General features: G+C 44.6%; 1 protein-coding gene across 1 annotated transcript in view; it reads left to right on the top strand.

Moving 5' to 3' along the window:
• Positions 1–17,946, top strand: part of FAT1 (FAT atypical cadherin 1) — a 109,945-nt gene that overhangs the window by 41,448 nt on the left and 50,551 nt on the right. Inside the window, 1 exon segment of the mRNA XM_080660559.1 lies at positions 5,082–5,396. Coding sequence (XP_080516685.1) covers positions 5,082–5,396 — 315 coding nt within the window.

Genomic DNA, 17,946 nt, shown 5'->3' with positions numbered 1-17,946 from the left:
GGGAGGGCTTCCTCTCTGCCTGGGGGTCGTGGGGGATGTGTCTTGTGACTGAACAAAAGGATTGAAAAGCAGAACGCAAAGTCACCTTGCATATGCATGTCCTTCCCCCCATACTTTATGCTTTTATCATCGTGCCTAGAAGTAGAATCCACAGTTAGAGTCATGCTTAGGCACCAGACCCTGAACTTCTGGGGCCAAGCAGAGTCCTTGGATCTCCTCTCCTTTAAGTGTGGGAAGGACCCTTATTTCAGCAGTTGAAACCTCCCTGTAGCCTCTCATCATGGCAGTAGTCCCCCTGCCCCCGTGGTCCCAGCATCCTTGGTGCTGTGGGGTATGTGACAGTGATGCTGTGGCTAATGATGACAGTCCAGCCAAGCCCAGCCATTTTCAACCGGCGTGCCGCAAGAATTTTGAAAACATGCAGTACCTGACTGTTTAGTCAGGGATACTGACCTCTTTTCCCTTATCCTATCTAATAAAGAGGGAATATGCTAATTGACCCTCACACTGTCGCAAAGATGGCGGTGCTCACAGCCAATAAGGAGGGAATATGTTAATTGACTGCCCTGCCCTCAAAGATGGTGGTGCCCACAGCCACAAGATGGCAGCACCCAGTCCCCTCAGCCCCGCCGGGACAGCAGGCACATGGCAAGGCCAGGCCTGCCCCCAGGTGGGCCCAGCCACTCCACGCGCCTGCCTCTGGAGTCCCCCAGTCCCTTCAGCCCCCAGGGCCGGCCCAGGGCACAGGCAAGCCTCGGTGGCGGCTGCCCAGCTGCCCAGGGCCACCCGAGGCTCAGGTAACCGGGGCCGGCCGAGGCTTGTGCTGCCGGCAGTAGCAGCAGCAGAGGTGTGATGGGGGCTTCGCCTTTACCTGATCGCCGGGTTGCCTCCCGCCCCTGAGAGCTTCCGGACTGTGAGGGGGGCAGGCCTGGCTGAAGGACCCCCGCTCCAGTGCATGAGTTTTCATGCACCGGGCCTCTAGTTTATCAAATAAAAATAATGGCAACAGCCAACACAACAGTAGCCCTCCAGTGTGAAGGGATCAAAATTATACCTTTTTTTTTTCTGTCAGATCAGAAAATAATATAATACATTTTTGTGGGCTGCAGAATTTTAGTAGTTTATATGTGCTGTGAGATTAAAAAAAAAAAAAAAAAGGTTGGAAATCGCTGCCTAGCGTCCTGGTGAAGAGCCTGAGTTCTGGAATCAAAGTGGCTCAGATCCTAGTGCTACCAAGTCACTGTTGATCTTGACTTTGCTTCTTGAACTCTAACGCTTGGGCAAGTTGATTACTTTATGTGAGCTTCTGCCTCCTTATTTGGAAAACTGGGATGAAAATCATACAGTTTTCATGTCTGTTAAATGACTTAATGTGTGTAAAGCACATAGTGAGATCCTTGGCATACAATAAACATTTCTATTATTAAATGACTATAAATACAGTGAATACACTTGTATTAATAGGAATTTGAGCATTTTGTTTAGAAGAGACTATTCAATATGCCCACATTCCCCTTTGACGGTCAAAATTCACTTTATAGTTACCTAGAAGCTGTATTAAATAATTTTGTTCTTTTACGAGGATGCAGTAATTAAAATACATCACAACATAACTATCTTAAAATCACCACATGATATTATGAAACATATAGTCTATGAATTAATGAAACGTGAATCTTTGAGCATCTCACTGTGCATGTTTAATATTTAAATAGCTAATTAATGCATTCTTAGTTTTCGTCCATATTTGTGGAGAGCCACTGTGCTGTCTCACATTTAACCTTCATTAATATCCAGGGATTACCCGGAATTTGGAAACGTCCCCTTAACGTGTCTGGGAGGTCATGCAGAGGCCGCGGCTGCGCCCCCAGGGCCGCCGCAGAAGGCATCCCGTAATTGTACAGGGCAGTCTGGACACTTGCACACCAGGCACAGAGTGGAATTTGATGGAAAATATATAGCTGACTTGCCTGTGATTTAAGCCTCATACTATCCTTTCCTTTTCTATTTTTCCTTTTCCACCCAGACACTAGGAAAAGCTATTACTAGTATATATGAAAGAACATTGAGTACACTACTTCTGAATACTGACATGTTAAAAAATGAATGAAATATAAGGTTCAACTTGGCTTTTCACATAAATCTTGCGTACTACACTTGGGTCATAGGAACAGCAGGACTGACACGGAATTTGCTGGCACTGCAGTCAGGGATCCGTGGTGTCTGAACGCCTGTCTGCATTTACTGTGACCCTGGGAAAGTTCCTCCTCTCTCTCTCTCTCTCTTTAAAAAAATATATTGTTATTGATTTCAGACAGGAAGGGAGAGGGAGAAGGAGATAGAAACATCAGTGATGAGAGAGACTTATTGATTGGCTGCCTCCTGCGTGCCCCCTGCTGGGGATTGAGCCCGCAACCTGGGCATGTGCCCTGACAGGGAATCAAACTGTGACCTCCTGGTTCATATGTTGACGCTCAGCCACTGAGCCACGCTGGCTGGGCCCTCTTCTCTTAATCCAAGTTTTGCATCCATGATTTAGGGATAATAACACCACGTATGTAGGCAGGTTAGGTGTAAGGATTAAATGAGATAATGCCTATCAGACAGTTCTCATAGTGCTTGGCATATAGTAAACTGAATGAATGTGTTCCCATAATTATTGTTGTCATTAAATGCCTACAAATCGCAGTTCGAGGGACACAATTTACAGAAGTGGATGATAGCAGCGTGAACTGCTTGAGGATTAGAACCAGAGAGGGGCAAAGACAAGCACCATGTACCTGTCCTCTTCAGATTTTCTAGTAATCCTTCACCTGGCCAGTGAATTAGGTTACATTATAATGAAAGGCAGGACACAAGAGAAGCATATGCGCATTTGTGTGCTAATACGTAATCCCAGCAGAGAGAACGTTCTGGGATTCCCCGGCTGCCTTGTATCAGCTAACGGGAGTGATGAAAAACTGAAACTGGAGAAGAGTATTTTCTCTTGTTTACCAAGGGCACTCTCTTTCAAGCTAAAGCATACTGTTTCAGCCCGGCCGCAGTGGCTCAGTGGGCTCAGTCCCTAGTGGGGGGCGTGCAGGAAGCAGCCTATCAATGGTTCTCTCTCATCATTGATGTTTCTCTCTCCCTCTCCCTTCCTCTCTGAAATCAATGAAAATATTTAAAAACAAAACACACATACTATTTTACTAATTTAGGGAGTAGAGTGCATAGACTATGTTTGGACCAGAGGCAAAGGAAAGCGTGCTTGAGTTTATCTGACAGTTGTCTCTGCTACATGGAGAGACCAGGTAGCTGGATTTGGTTGAAGAGTTCTGAGGCTCTATTCCATATTTCTATGAGTGTCATTCTCGATCCATTTATAAATTTAAGTACATGCACATTTGAAGTAGTCAGTAGGGGGGAAAATATCTCATTTATTTTGCATGTTTGATAATATCTAACACTACCAAAAAGGATTACAACTTACAAATAGCGAAGTTACCAAATGTGAAATAGATGATCAAAAAATGAATGTTTATTGCTATTCAGAAGCATTATAATTATTACCGCTTCCTTAATTCTTAGCAAACCTTCAAAACAGAATTGGGTTAAATGGGAAATTTCATGACTCAAGAGTTATAGAGTTTTCAAAATCCAACCTGGACCATGGTGTTGAACCCTAAAAACAGAACTCGTTTGGAATGGTTAATGCACATGAAAAAATTCAGTGATGTATTTTTGGCAAGCCCGAGGACATGATTACACCACGGGGTTAGCCTAAGAGAAATGGATGTTTTCACTGTTCATCACCCTGAGAAGAGGTTAATCCTGGGATCAAGTGAGATTTTGACTAATTTCAGTGGTGGGGCTGAAATGATACACTAACCCCCTTCTTTGTAATTATAGAACTCCATCTTTTACTGGTTGACTTAAATGAGATATGTGTCCTAGTTTGGGTCTTAATTGAGGACTTTTCTGTACCAGTTCCAGATATCTACTCATTTTTATTAACTCATTTAAGGAGTAATTATTGGGCTTTGGGCAAGGTGCTGGCTACACAGATATTTGAGAACCATGTGGCCTCTGCCCTTTTGGAACTTAGGGTGTAAGTGGGCGAAAGTGTATTTCTAGCACACTGGTTGTCCTGCCATGTGCTTAAGGTGGTGAAAAGGAACTGAAGGTTTCAGCACGTAAGAGACCTGAGCAGTTCCTTGTTCTGGACTTTGAAAGGCTATCCTCTAGTTCAGGGGTCCTCAAACTTTTTAAACAGGGGGCCAGTTCACTGTCCCTCAGACCGTTGGAGGGCCGGACTATAGTTTTTTAAAAAAAAACTATGAACAAATTCCTATGCGCACTGCGGGCCCGGGACGAGTCGGTTGCTAAGCAGGACAGGCAGCGGCACCCAGTGGGCCGGATAAATGTCCTCAGCGGGCCGTAGTTTGAGGACACCTGCGTCTAGTTCTTAGCCACTAAGCAGGGTGTGTTGACCAAACTAAGACGTGCGGAGGAGTGTCGCTCCAGCCTCTTCCTCTTCACTGTGGCAGGGGTCACAGGAGTGCAGTGTGGGGAGCAGGGGTGCTGCTAGGTCTGTGGGCTCAGATCTGGGCCATGTCTCTGGTCTTGTCTCTGGTTCCCGGATTAAATCTAGAAAAGTCGACTCCTCTTAACCAACCATAAATTCCATCCTTGGAAAAGCAGATTATGGGGCCATTAGATAATCTCGTGGTACCCATCCGTCTCATTGGGTTGTTTTGAAATGTAAATGAGATATTTGCAAAGTGCTTCACATAGTACCTGCCACCTAATACCAATAATGACAAATACTTGAATAGCCGGTGTTATGTACCAAGTCCCATTCTAATCATTACATGTGTAGGAGTTCATTTAATCAACTTGGGAAGAACGTACTTTCATTATCTCCATTTTATAGGAAAGGAAACTGAGGCGTAGAGCTGAGCTAACTTGCTCCAGATCTCACGGCGGTGACCCATAAGCCCTCCACCAATCAGAGTTGTCATTTAGGTTGACACTTTCTCAAAGTGGCCGTTTTTGTGATTGTTGACATGTCTCCTCATGGTCTCCTTCTTTCTCCCCAGGTGTCATAGAGACGTCAGATCGCCTGGACCGCGAGTCGACCTCCCATTACTGGCTGACAGTCTACGCCACCGATCAGGCTGTTGTGCCCCTTTCCTCATTCATAGAGGTCTACATCGAGGTGGAGGATGTCAATGACAACGCACCCCAGACTTCAGAGCCAGTTTATTATCCAGAAGTCATGGAAAATTCTCCCAAGGATGTATCCGTGGTCCACATTGAGGCATCCGATCCAGATTCTAGCTCTAATGACAAGCTGACATACAGAATCACAAGTGGAAATCCACAAGGGTTCTTCTCCATACATCCTAAGACAGGTATGCCTTAAAACTATCGTATGAAATGTTCTTGTTTATACTCTCCCGATAGGGGAGCATTTAAGAACGAATGCTCCGATTTTCTTTAGTTTTTAATAAGTTGTTTTCCTTTTGAGTTGTTCACAACAAGTCTATTGCCAGATGAAAATTTAATCCAAATATGTTTTTCCTTTGAATTTGCTTTTGTAAAGCTATTTTATGATTTCGCACATTAGTAGAGTTTCATTTGCAGCTTAAAAAGCAAATATTGTTTCAGTAATAGCTCCTAAATTAGTGATATCTCTTAAACTTACTGCAAACTCTATGGCTGTTAAGTATTCCAGTTTTCTTAACTACTTTTTGTTTTTTAAATAAAATATATTTTTACTAGAGGCCTGGTGCATGAATTCATGCACGGGTGGGGTCCCTCTGGATGGCCTGCAGGGAGCGGCCGAAACCCGCAGTCCAGTGCCACCTGCAGCTCCTATCTGCCACTCCTGCTCATCCCGGCCCCACTGTGCCTGCCCCGGGCTCGTGCCCAATCAGTCCCGATCGGGAGAGGCTCTTGCTGCCGCAGCAGTGCTCGCCAGCCATGAGCCCTGCGTATGGTGCCCTCCCAAGGGGCGTGGCCTGCGGGATTGGGCTGAAACCAGCTCTCCAAGATCCCTCGAGGGTTCCTGGATTGTGAGAGTATGCAGGCCAGGCTGAGGGATCCCACCAGTGCATGATTGGGCCAGGGAGGGACTGTGGGAGGGCTCCAGGGCGTGTCAGGCCCATCTTTCTCAGTCCCGATTGGCCAGACCCCAGCAGCAAGCTAACCTACTGGTCAGAGCATCTGCCCCCTGATGGTCAGTGCACATCATAGCGACTGGTCAACCAGTTGACTATCTGCCCCCTGGTGGTCAGTGAACGTCATAGTGAGCGGTTGAGCAGCCTTAGCATATCATTAGTATATTATGCTTTGATTGGTTGTTCAGTTGTTCTGCCATTTGGTCTATTTGCATATTACCCTTTTATTATATAGGATTGATTTCAGAGAGAAGAAGAGAGAGAAACATTAATGATGAGAGAATCATTGATTGGCTGCCTCCTGCATGCCCCCTACCCGGGCATGTACCCTTGACCGGCATTGAACCCAAGACCCTTTAGTCCGCAGGCTGACGCTCTATCCACTTAGCCAAACCAGCTGGAGTCTTAACTACTTTTTATGAAGAATATCTAGAGTTTATTTCACAATTCCCAGTCGTTTTCTTTTGTTGTTGTTGTTATGTTGTTTGGAGTTTTTCCATAGAACAGTAGGGATCAGGACTCAATGTTTTCATATTGGGAGCAGTTACTTTCTTGAACTGATACCTCGGGTTTTCTGTTTCTTCTCTCAACGTCTGAACCCTTGCTTCTAAGCAGAAGGCATATTGACTCCGAAATCCTCTTCCAAAATTCTTACAAACTTCTAACCTTTATTTCTTTACATTGGACAATACATCTATTTTTTTCTTAGTCCTTGCTTTCTTTTTTTTCCCATTATTTTGCAAAAAGAGAGAGAGAGAGAGAGAGAGAGAGAGAGAGAGAGAGAGAGAGAGAGAGAGAGGTTCACCCTAGCTTCATTTGTGTAGTGGAAAGTTGGCTATTGTTTATGCACTGAAAATTTCACATGTGGAAATCTTTGGTTTCTTAATTAGAATTGAAACAAAAACCGCCATATGACATTGAGAAGACAATTTATTTGTAGGAAAATACAGCTTCTTATCAAATAGATCACTTGGCCTTTGAGCCAAGATGTTTTGGTTATTCAGTACCTTTCTGTGGAATCTAATTATGAATTATGAAGAAGGAGATTTGCTGTAATCTGCATACCTCTATCACAGTTTTGCTTATTAGGTCTTTTCTTATTCAAGGGGAGCTGGCCTATTCAGTTACTGGGTTGTCTGGTTGATATATGTTGAGGAAATAATATACGATAATCAAAATTAAAGAGGCCTTCCCAGCTTCCTTAGCAATCTTTTTTATCCCATATTTGTACCATTTTTATTTCATAATTTCCTTTGTTGAGTTTAAAAGGAAGCAATTCTTTTTTACTCCATTGTAATTTTATTTAATTTTTTATTTTTTCCATCACCATTTATCCCCTCTATGCTGTCTTCCACCTCCAGCCCCCCCCCACCACCATCACCACACTGTTGTCCCTGTCCATGAGTTCTCTCCCCCCTTTTTTTCATTTTTGTTCAATCCCTCCACCTCCTGCCCCAATATCACCCCCCTTCCACCGCCATCAGAGCTGTCTGCCTGCTCTCTCTGAGTCTGTCTCTATTGTTTGTTAGTTCAGTTTGTTCATTAAATTCCACACATGAGTGAAACCATATGGTACCTGTCTTTCTCTGATGGGCTTATTTCACGTAGGTCCTTCCATGTTGTCACACAGGGTAAAATTTTCTTCCTTTTTACAGCAGAGTAGTATTCCGTGGTATAAATGTCCCACAGCTTTTCACCCACTTACCTACTGATGAGCACTTGGGTTGAGGAAACAATTCTTAAGGTGGAAAAAAAACTTGAATTCAATATTTGTGTACTCAAATGTCTGTAGAAAGATACCTGATAGAGATCATGTGAGTGTGTGTGTGTGTGTATATATAATATTTTGTCTTTTAAAAGGCATGTTAACATGTTAGTTTTAAACCTCCTGTTAGCATATTCCAATCCGACATTCATAGAAACTGCTTTCTTCATAGTTAAAGGTAAACACAAGTTCAAGATGGACTTTGCGCATATAGGGTTTGCTTTTGCTTTGAGATCCTTGGTAATGCTCTACGTGTTTGGCCAGATTCTGCTGTGCTCCTCTGACGGAGCCTTGGAGGGAGGTTTGGAGTCACAGGAAACCAGCAATTGGTTAATGATTGAGCCATATAAGAACTTAATTATACGGGGCAGAAACGGGATCTGAGAGTTTTTTCCCTGGGAAGCTTTAGGGGCAGGGCTCAGGACCCCCAGCCTATGAAAAAGGGCTGGAATTGAGAGATTATACAAGGACAGGAAGACCTGACACAGCGTCTGTAAATGGTTAATAAAAGGCTCATGTAAGCAGTGCAGTTGCACACTCTTTACTGCACAAGTAATAACCACATTCAGCCTTCTTTCTGTGAAATCACCTGAAAGAAAACTAAGAGCTAAAAAAATGAGGGCACTGCCAAATGGGAAAGAAGCAAGATTAGAAATGTATACAGATTTTGAAGGAGGATTTCAGAGTCAAGAAACTATTTGCCTGAAAGCAAGCTGGGCGGGGCGGGGGGCGGGGGACAGGCCTTGAGAAACAGAGAAATTTAAAAGTCAAAGCCGCCAGGTGGTAATTCAAAAACTAACAAACATAAGCACTCCCTTTAAAAAATTGTTTGATGATTTAGACTTTAAGATGATTTCATTTTTCTTTATGTTGTCTTTAAGATTAAGTTAACTTCTCTGTTGAAGAGACAGGCAAGAAAACCAACAATGGCCTTTTGAATGTCTGAGCAAATATAGGTCTGGGCATAATGTGTATTTGAGGAGAAAGAAACATAAGGAAATTCTCTTTGTTAGAGCCATTGTGGGGAGGGGAGCCTTGAAACCGTGGTTGTCTCTGGGCCTCTGAAGCAATGATAGCGCCGCTATACTGTTCTGTCCTGTGCAAATGGGATTAGTGCGGCATTGCCTCTCCCTTTTACATCCCTCTGTCCTGGACAACACTCGGGAAGAGATGTTTGCAGAGACCTCTTCCTTAGCATCAGGGAGAATAACCCCTCCCAGCCACGGCCAGCTCCCAACCCTTGGCAGGAAGCATCCTGCAGCGGGGACTGCAGAAGAAAATTCGTAAGGATTGCAGAGAGGGTTTATTTTCTTATGGGTTGGGGCAGGTAACAGTGGGGAATAACTACAGTTAGCACATACATACGCATGTTTGTCGTGAAGTATATCATAGACTGTATAGTTAATGAAGAAGTCTGATAGTTCTGCCAATTACCTGAGGGCTTTTAAGATCAAGAAATAATCATATTTGGCCTGGCCGGTGTGGCTCAGTGGTTGAGCGTCAACCTATGAACCAGGAGGTCACGGTTCGATTCCCGGTCAGGGCACATGCTCAAGATTATGGGCTCGATCACCAGTGTGGGGCATGCAGGAAGCAACCGATCTATGACTCTCTCTCATCATTGATGTTTCTCTCTCTCCCACTTTCTTTCTCTCTGAAATCTATAAAAATATGTATTTTTTTTTTAAAGAGAAATAACCACATTTTAACATGGGCATTGTTACAGAGTATAGTAAATATAGCTTCACAAGGCCTGTGTCTAGATGGCTCTCTTCCCTCAACTCAGCAGAAAATTTGCACATGATCCTCAGGGTCCAAAAGTGCAATGCTTCAAAGAATCCTTCTTCCTCAAGACTTTCAAAGCAGATGTATTTTTAACAGGGAGGCCAGATTGGGAGAGCCGATGAAAGACAGTCTGGTCGAGAAAGTTCCCATGGTGTACTGACCCAGAACACCACCTGGACAACCTGAATCATGTTGTTTAATAATTACTGGCTGAGTGAGAAAATTACTGGGCTGGAAATCAAGAGGTCTGGGCGCCAGCGAGGCTTTCCCTCTGGGATCCTGGGGGAACAGACTCCCCGGTCCTCGCGTTGTGTGACTAGCGATGGTTTTTGCACGCCCGGTGAGTAAGGCCCCTGTGTGCAGAGGCCGGCGCACTCAGAACCGGGTATGGGGAAGATGCCACGGCCTCTCTCAACTTGCATATGTTACTTTATTACTATGCAGAAGAGAATATATGTATTACTATACAGAAGAGACTATATTACTATACAACGTTATTTGGATAAACAACGTTGACGAAGTACAATGAGTATAACTTGCTCCATAGGGCTGGAGGTGATGTTAGGACCCCGGGGAGTGTCCGGCGGGCGAGAGGAAAGCCTAGATTCATGGCCATTGAGATCATGTGTTTATGCAGCAAGTGTATGTGAGCTTCATCCCTGTATGCAGCACATTAAGAGATGCCTTGAAAGGTGGTTGTCGACGAGGGTGAAAGAGCAGAGAGAAACGCGGGGGGAGGGGAGGCATCGATAGTGTGCGACAGGTCTGATACACACCTGCGGAGGAAGTGGGGATGTGCGTCGCACGGGGGGACACTTGGAAGGAGTGGTGAGTTAGTGGCCCAGAGATAATGTTAAACGAGTTACACTTGATGGAAAACCTTAGCTCCCAGAGTAAGGGTAGAAGGGAACTATTTATGTGGTGTTTATAAACAGTGGCCTATTTTTGAGTGTCTCCATGCGATCCCTTGGAACATGTTGTGTAACCATCAATGCAGTGACCTCGCTCAGTCATTTTGGAGAGGAGAAGACCTCCACAGCGCCCTTCCTCCCTTTGTCATGCGACGGCAAAATATTTAAAAACGAAACCAGAAAATCGTCCTCGGGCTGGATTTGATCATCTGAATTTTGGGTTCCAAATGACAAGTTTGAATGAACATTTTTTATCTTTCAGCCAAAGTTTTGGTGCTCGATTGTGGTGCCAGGAACTGTCTTTCTACATCTCAGATGGTCCTTATTATATTGTTTATAAGCAGAGTGATGGGGTGTGTTTTTGTGGTGGTGTTTTCCCAGGGTGTACAGGCAAAAGAGACTCGATCCATTTCCCTTTCCTGATAACACACACAAAATTTTGTTGACACCAGAATTCTTTATAAGGATTTTTTATAACCTTATTTTGTCGCTGATTATGTCCAATATCAGTTAGGGTGAAATTTGCTTCTTTTAATATAAATTGTGCAGTTGCTGAGGGTGGGAGACAGATAAGGGTGTAGAATGTTAGATTGTCTGAACCTCCACCGCCCCAGCCCCTGCTGACAACACGTCACAGCCTGGTTGTGGTATGTCAAGGACAGCGAAGGAGGGGCGTCCCGAACAATGGGGACCAGTGTGCTTCAAGGGGTTTCATTGTTCACAAGTGGCCTCGGGAAACTGCAGTGACCCTCTCAAGCGTCTTCTTAGTCCATGGTTTCCATTTGAACTTCGGAGGCGTGATGTGCAACTTATAATGGGCAGATAAACTTTAGAAAAGACCAACGTCTTATTCTCTTATCTGTATGTGTGGTATTTTCCATGCTTAGGACACAAAGCAAGTATTGCTTTTTATTCTTCACAAGTTTTATTGAAGTCTAACTGACATACAGTAAATTGCGCATATGGAAAGCCTACAATTTGGTAAGTTTTGGCAGAGCTGTCAAGCTGGGAAACCATCACCACAATTGAGCAGTGAACATACTCATCACTCCCCAAAGTTTCCCCTTCTCTCCGGCCCCCGGCCCCAGGCCACCCCTGCTCTGCTTTCCATCCCTGTGTAGTGGTCTGCATGTTCTAAAATTTTAGAAAAATGGACATACACTGCTTGGATCATGGTGAAGGTTCTTGCACTAGGCATGTTTACTTCGCGATCCATGCACGTTGTAGTGAGCACGCTTTCATTGCTGTGTGTCCCCGTGTAGATGTTCTGTCATTGGTTTATCCAGGGGTCCTCAAACTTTTTAAACAGGGGGCCAGTTCACTGTCCCTCAGACCGTTGGAGGGCCAGACTATAGTTTAAAAAACTATGAACAAATTCCTATGCGCACTGCGGGCCCGGGACGAGTCGGCTGCTAAGCAGGACAGGCAGCAGCACCCGGCGGGCCGGATCAATGTCCTCGGCGGGCCGGATCAATGTCCTCGGCGGGCCGCAGTTTGAGGACCCCTGGTTTATGCAGTTACCTGCTGATGGACATTTGTGTTGTGGCCACTTTTTGGCTATTACAAGTAAAGCTACTGGGAACATTTGAGAATGAGCCTCTGTGTGGACATAAACTTCCGTTTCTCTTGGATTTCACCTCGGAGTGAATAACCATGAAGACTGTCTCAGGGCAGTAGGTCTCATGCCCTTCGTTTCTGAAAGTTAAAGTCGTGGCACGCGGGCAGGCTGAAGCGCCATCTCATCTCAGACGGTGATGAAAGAAAATGGAATTTATTTAAGGAGAAGGGGATGGGAGATGGATAGCCGAAGAGCAGGGCTACCCAGAGAAAAGGGGGCCTTGGAGGCAGGTTCAGGGGATCAGCCTGGAATGAGCTGTCGCTGCCCATTGCTCCCCTGCTTGCAAGTCTCATGGGGTCCCTCAGTGAGTGGGGGATACGTGCCTGTGGGGGAATGGCACAGGCATGATCCTTGGAGGGAGAGCACGCACTGGATCCCTTGTCCTGAGCATATTTATCTCTTTCCTGCAGGTGGAAATCTTAGGGGAGGTCTCAGGGGAGGGTCTCAATAGAATATTCATCAGCTTTCCAGGTGTGCTCTTTCAGGGTCCTGGTCTCCACTGATGGGTCGTGCCAGGGCGGGCTGTGTGTGTGTGTGTGTGTGTGTGTGTGTGTGTGTGTGTGACTAGTCAGTGTAGCTGGTCCTGAGGCAGCCACGGTGTCACTTGTCTGTTTTTGCTGCTTTTCTGGGCCTGGAGCTGAAATACAACTGAGGCCTAGATGTTATCTTTAGGGAGGAAAAGGTCACGGGGTCTAAACCGCATGACCAGTGATATGCTGGGGGAGGAGAGGTTACCCTGAGGGTGAGGTTCTTGTTTTCCCAGGTTTGCCCTTTGCTGTCTGGGCCTTTCTGTCCTGGTGAGTTTCTGTTCCTGGCCCATCGTCCTTGCTCTGGGGGTCTAACAGTTTCCCATCTCTGAGGATGCACCATCTTTCTTTGACTGTCTGGTGTCCCAGAAACCATGATTTCATTTATTTTGTCTTGTTTTTTGTTTGTTTCATGTTGGAGGGTGAATCTGATCCCCTGGCTAGAAGTGGAGGGTCAACTATTGCTTTTTATCTGGAAAAAAAATGCTTATTTAATTTTAGAGCTGCCACAAATATGTGTATACTGTTAAACCCTCGTTTAATAAACAGTAGGAATCTTCTTAACCAAGATTTTTTTGTGTGTTTTTAAGGAATTAAAATTGAACTTCTAGATTTATTTTAAACCTAAACTTAGCAATATCCTGGGTATGTTTCTGGAGTTTGTAGTTTGTAGAAATAGAGATCACTGTACAGTTTCATCTGGAAAATTGTGTCACTGTGTTGTACCTAAAGCCCAGAATCCTGATCCTCCAGTTCTGGCTGGTCCTCCTTCCTCAAAATGCCACTCCTTCTCAGTATAGTGTGCTTACCAAGACCAGAAAGTAGTTGTGTGTTTGAGGGTGTGTGTGTGTGTGTGTGTGTGTGTAACCATACTTCATAAATTATATTACTTGTTATAAATACGTAATGCATTCACATAGTACAAAATTTGAAAGGTACAAGAAGATACCTATGAAAATTTTTGTTCCTGTTCAGTTCCCCAGACAGTCAGTTTTCTTCTTTAATATATTAGCTCTGTTTCATTCTCGGTATTCTTGATGCTCTGGTCCAGGGGTCCTCAAACTACGGCCCGCGGGCCACATGCGGCCCGCCGAGGACATTTATCCGGCCCGCCGGGTGCCGCTGCCTGTCCTGCTTAGCAGCTGACTCGTCCTGGGCCCACAGTGCGCATAGGAATTTGTTCATAGTTTTTTTTTAAACTACAGTCCGGCCCTGCAACGGTCTGAGGGACAGTGAACTGGCCCCCTGTTTAAAAAGTTTGAGGACCCCTGCTCTGGTGTCTGGATTCTCACCGTCAGAGGCTGCCCCTCTCAGGGCTCGATGGTTCTTAGAGGCGGCAAACAACTCACCTTTCATGTGCCCGCTGGCCAGTCCAGACCCCATCTTTGGGACCACCCTTTATCCAGCCAGTATCCCCTGCCCTTACCACCCCAGGGCCGGACCAGACAACTAGGGCAACCCCTGAGCTCCAGGCCCATGGAGATCCTCAAACTGGCTGGTGCTCAGAAACCACAATAAAGGCTCCTGCCCGGCCCTGGCGCAGCCTCCTATGGCCCTGGTGGTGTGGGCAGGCGTGCCCGGTGGTATTGCTTTGCATGTCCCTCTTGGGGATTGTGGGTAACCAAGTGTCTTTTCAGTGACAGTTGCCATCTGACCTGTTGGCCTCGCCATCTATATATATAAAAGCCTAAGCGACCAGCCGACTGTCCGGTAGCTATGATGAGCACTGACCACCAAAGGGCAGATGCTCAACACGGGAACGGAAACCACGGGCATGGAAACATGGAACAGACTGATGAATCTCAGAGGGAAGGGGAGAAGGATGGGCAGGGAGAGATTAACCGAAGATCTTATATGCATACTAGAGGCCCAGTGTATGGATTTGTGCACCGGTGGGGTCCCTCGGCCTGGCTTATGGGGATCGGTCCGAAACTGGCTCTCCGATATCCCCCAAGGGGTCCTGGATTGCAAGAGGGTTCAGTCCAGGCTGAAGGACCCCACTTGTGCACGAATCAGTGCACTAGGCCTCTAGTACCTGAATAATAACAAAACCTACATCGGAAAGCATGATAAAGCCATAAAATGCTATCATAGCTAATGGGTATACTCATCTATGTTCTAGTCCACATTATTACTGTTTTTTTCCTCCATCAAAGTAAGTGGCATTTTATTGTGGCTGGAACAGAGGCTGGACAAAGTGCAATAGGAAACAGCTACAGCTGCAAACAACTTCCAAGGGTTTCCGGTGACATCTGATAGCCACAGCGGAAGGAAATGGAGGCCGGTCACTCACAATGGCAGGAATTCATTTAAAAAAAAAATATGTTTACCTATTTGTAGTCTTTTTCCAAAGATAGGCAAATATTATAAGGAAGAATCAATAGATTTGTCTTAACCTAACCTGCTTATTTTTAATTTTATAGTGAAGTGTGTTATCCTAGAAGTCTGAAGGAAGTCAGATTTTATTCAGTGCCTTTTCTCTACACATGTAAAATCATGATATGCTTTTCTCTTAAAATCTGTTGATTCAAGTGGTATTTTATTTTTTAAAGCATGTTGCTGAATATCACTTGCTAAAATTATTTTTAATGACCAGTATTTTAAGATTTTCACATTTAAGTGCCTGCGTGCAGTTCACCTTTTCTTGTCAACATGGGGTTAACCTTGAAAGTGGGCTGAGTTTCTTCCCCTCTCTATCTCTGCTATCGCTGACTTTTATAGGAACGATGAAGGCAACTTCCAATAAAGCACATTTGGCTTTTGATCTTATGTTTGTCATGGTTTTCATGCCACCAGTTTCCAACAAGAAACAGCTACTCAGATAGAATTAAAACCAGAAGAGAAGTCTGGAGATTTCTGGGTGTAAATTTCCCGATCAGCCACTACCTGTGTGACTTGATCTGTTTGATTAGCGCTTTCTCTGGGCCTCGGAAAGTTTGAGCTCCATGAGACCTGGGCTCCCGTACACACTGGACCGTCTGTGAATAGAATTCCATTTTTGGCTCCAAGCCTAATCCTGCCGGCACCAGGGTGACAACAATAGCTGCTCAGATGGCCGCAGCTGCCAGAGAGCCCTCGACAGGCTGTGGTCAGAGGCAGACTTAGAACAGCCTCTAAATAAAGGCATCACGATGCTGTGGAGCATCTCTGAGCTTGTGACCTACAGCTCCAAGGGGGTGGATGTGGAGTGATAACCGGAGGAAACATGGAGCGTTCGCTTTTGGCCTATAAAGCCATCGGTATTTTTAGAATGGGGCTCTGGGTAGCGATGCGCAGCCTCCCTGCCTACCTTGCAGGTCTGCTCTGCCTTTATTTTCAGTGTGGGTGCTGGTCTTGCCTGTTGAGGATGCAGTCCTGGCTCAGGTCCTTGAGGGCCAGGACCACCCCGTATTCATTTGTAGCCGCCAGAGAGCCAAACATGATACGGAATGTGTGGCTGCTGCTTAGTACTTACTTTCCAGTCGACTCACACAGATGTTAAAAATGAGCAAAACTGACACCTGTTGGAAGAGACAGCTTAAAAGTCTGCCCAGGAAAACACGGTCCCTGGTGTACTTTCTGCCCTTGTCCCTCCTGCCTGTGGTGCCCTCTGCCCACCTACTGTGCAGACCTCAGGACTTCCGCTGTGACCTTTGTAAATGGCAGTGAGCAGCCTTGTTCTGAGAACATTTTTACTTTGTTAAAGCTGGTTGGGGAAGGTACGGACAGAGCGACAGTCGCGTGCTACATGGAAGCTGTAGTTACTGTCTCCTGCTTCCCCCTGCTTTGCTTACTTTAATCATTTATTTCAAAAATTGGAATGATTACCAGTTGTATTGCCTCCTTTATTTTCCATACGTTTGATTAGCCCCTGTAGTTTTTTGATAACTAATTCAAAGCATGTTATATTGTACTAGTGTACCATGAAAATTAACAATATGTATTCAGGAGCCCAATATCTCAAAGTTCTAAGACACTTTTAACTTCCAACATCTCATATCTTTTATATTTATTTTAAAGTTTATGCTTAATTTTTCCTGGTAGTAGGCATTTTATTGTGTTTTTTTTTCCCCTATCTATAGGAGAAATGAGAGGTCATGATCTCTAAAATAGAAAGGATAGTTTGGGCAAATGTAGGGCAAGTACAGGTAAATTTTTTCTGACTAAAGAGAAGATTTTATTGGGTATAGTATTGAAAAGGAAAACTATTCTTTTTTATTAATCTCATTGTACCTTGAGACCCACATTGCTTGAACTCTTAAAAAAACACACACAAAAATACAAAACAAAACACAGAGAAATTGTTTTGGTTTATTCAGAATAAAAAGGTCTTTTCTATTTTTCTATTCTTAGTTGAAACAACTAAGAAATTGGGGCTTTGTATTTTATAGGCATTAAGCTAGTATTTATAATTATTGTAATGAGATCACTGAAAAAAATTTGGGCCATTTTTACTTCACTATTCTATTTTGGGGGAGGAAAGAATATGTATGGTAAATAATAATCAGTGGTACAACTGATGTACAGTTTGTGGCATCTTTAATATGTTAATTAAAAAAAGAATAAGACAGCTCATTTGGGGTTCTCAGCTGAGCTGCTCAGGAGGTCCCCCAAGAGCCGAGGCAGCCTGCTTCCTCTTCCGTTCCTTTTAGGAGGAAACATATAATTAACTTGGATAATTTTGAGCATTTGGCACTTTCCTGCCTCAAAATCATCTTTGGGCCTGAGACTTTTTTTTTTTAATTCTCTGCCTTTTAATTTTCTTGTGTATAGGGTAATACCCTGTGAAGTCATAAAACATTGCAAATGAAGACAACAGTACAATGTAGAAAACAGTATGAGTGATTATCTTTGGATTATGGGACCTTCTCTTGTACAGTTTTGGTTCTTAGAAAACTCCTACAGATCACAAGTACTTGCTCTCTCCTTGCAGTTGGATCTTAATCAAACCCAGAAATCCCTTTCTCCTGTCTCTAGCTGCCATCTAGTTGCATCTGCAGTGCTGATGTTTCCAACCACATCTTGCAGACCCAGAGCCCTCGCTCTCTCATTCATGGTGTGGACTTCAGACTCCGATGCTCCAGGCTTATTGAACTCCCTACTCTCCACCTTGCTCAGTGATGCTGAGAAGCAACTTAACCTCTCTGAGCCTATACAAATATTTATTTATGTATTATGGTATAGCTCTTGCCATATA

The sequence above is a fragment of the Plecotus auritus genome (genome assembly GCF_963455305.1).
Source record: "Plecotus auritus genome assembly, chromosome: 3".
NCBI classification, from domain to species: Eukaryota; Metazoa; Chordata; class Mammalia; order Chiroptera; family Vespertilionidae; genus Plecotus; species Plecotus auritus.
The sequence above is the reverse complement of the archived record's forward strand: the minus strand, read 5'-3'. Positions and strand labels throughout refer to the sequence as shown.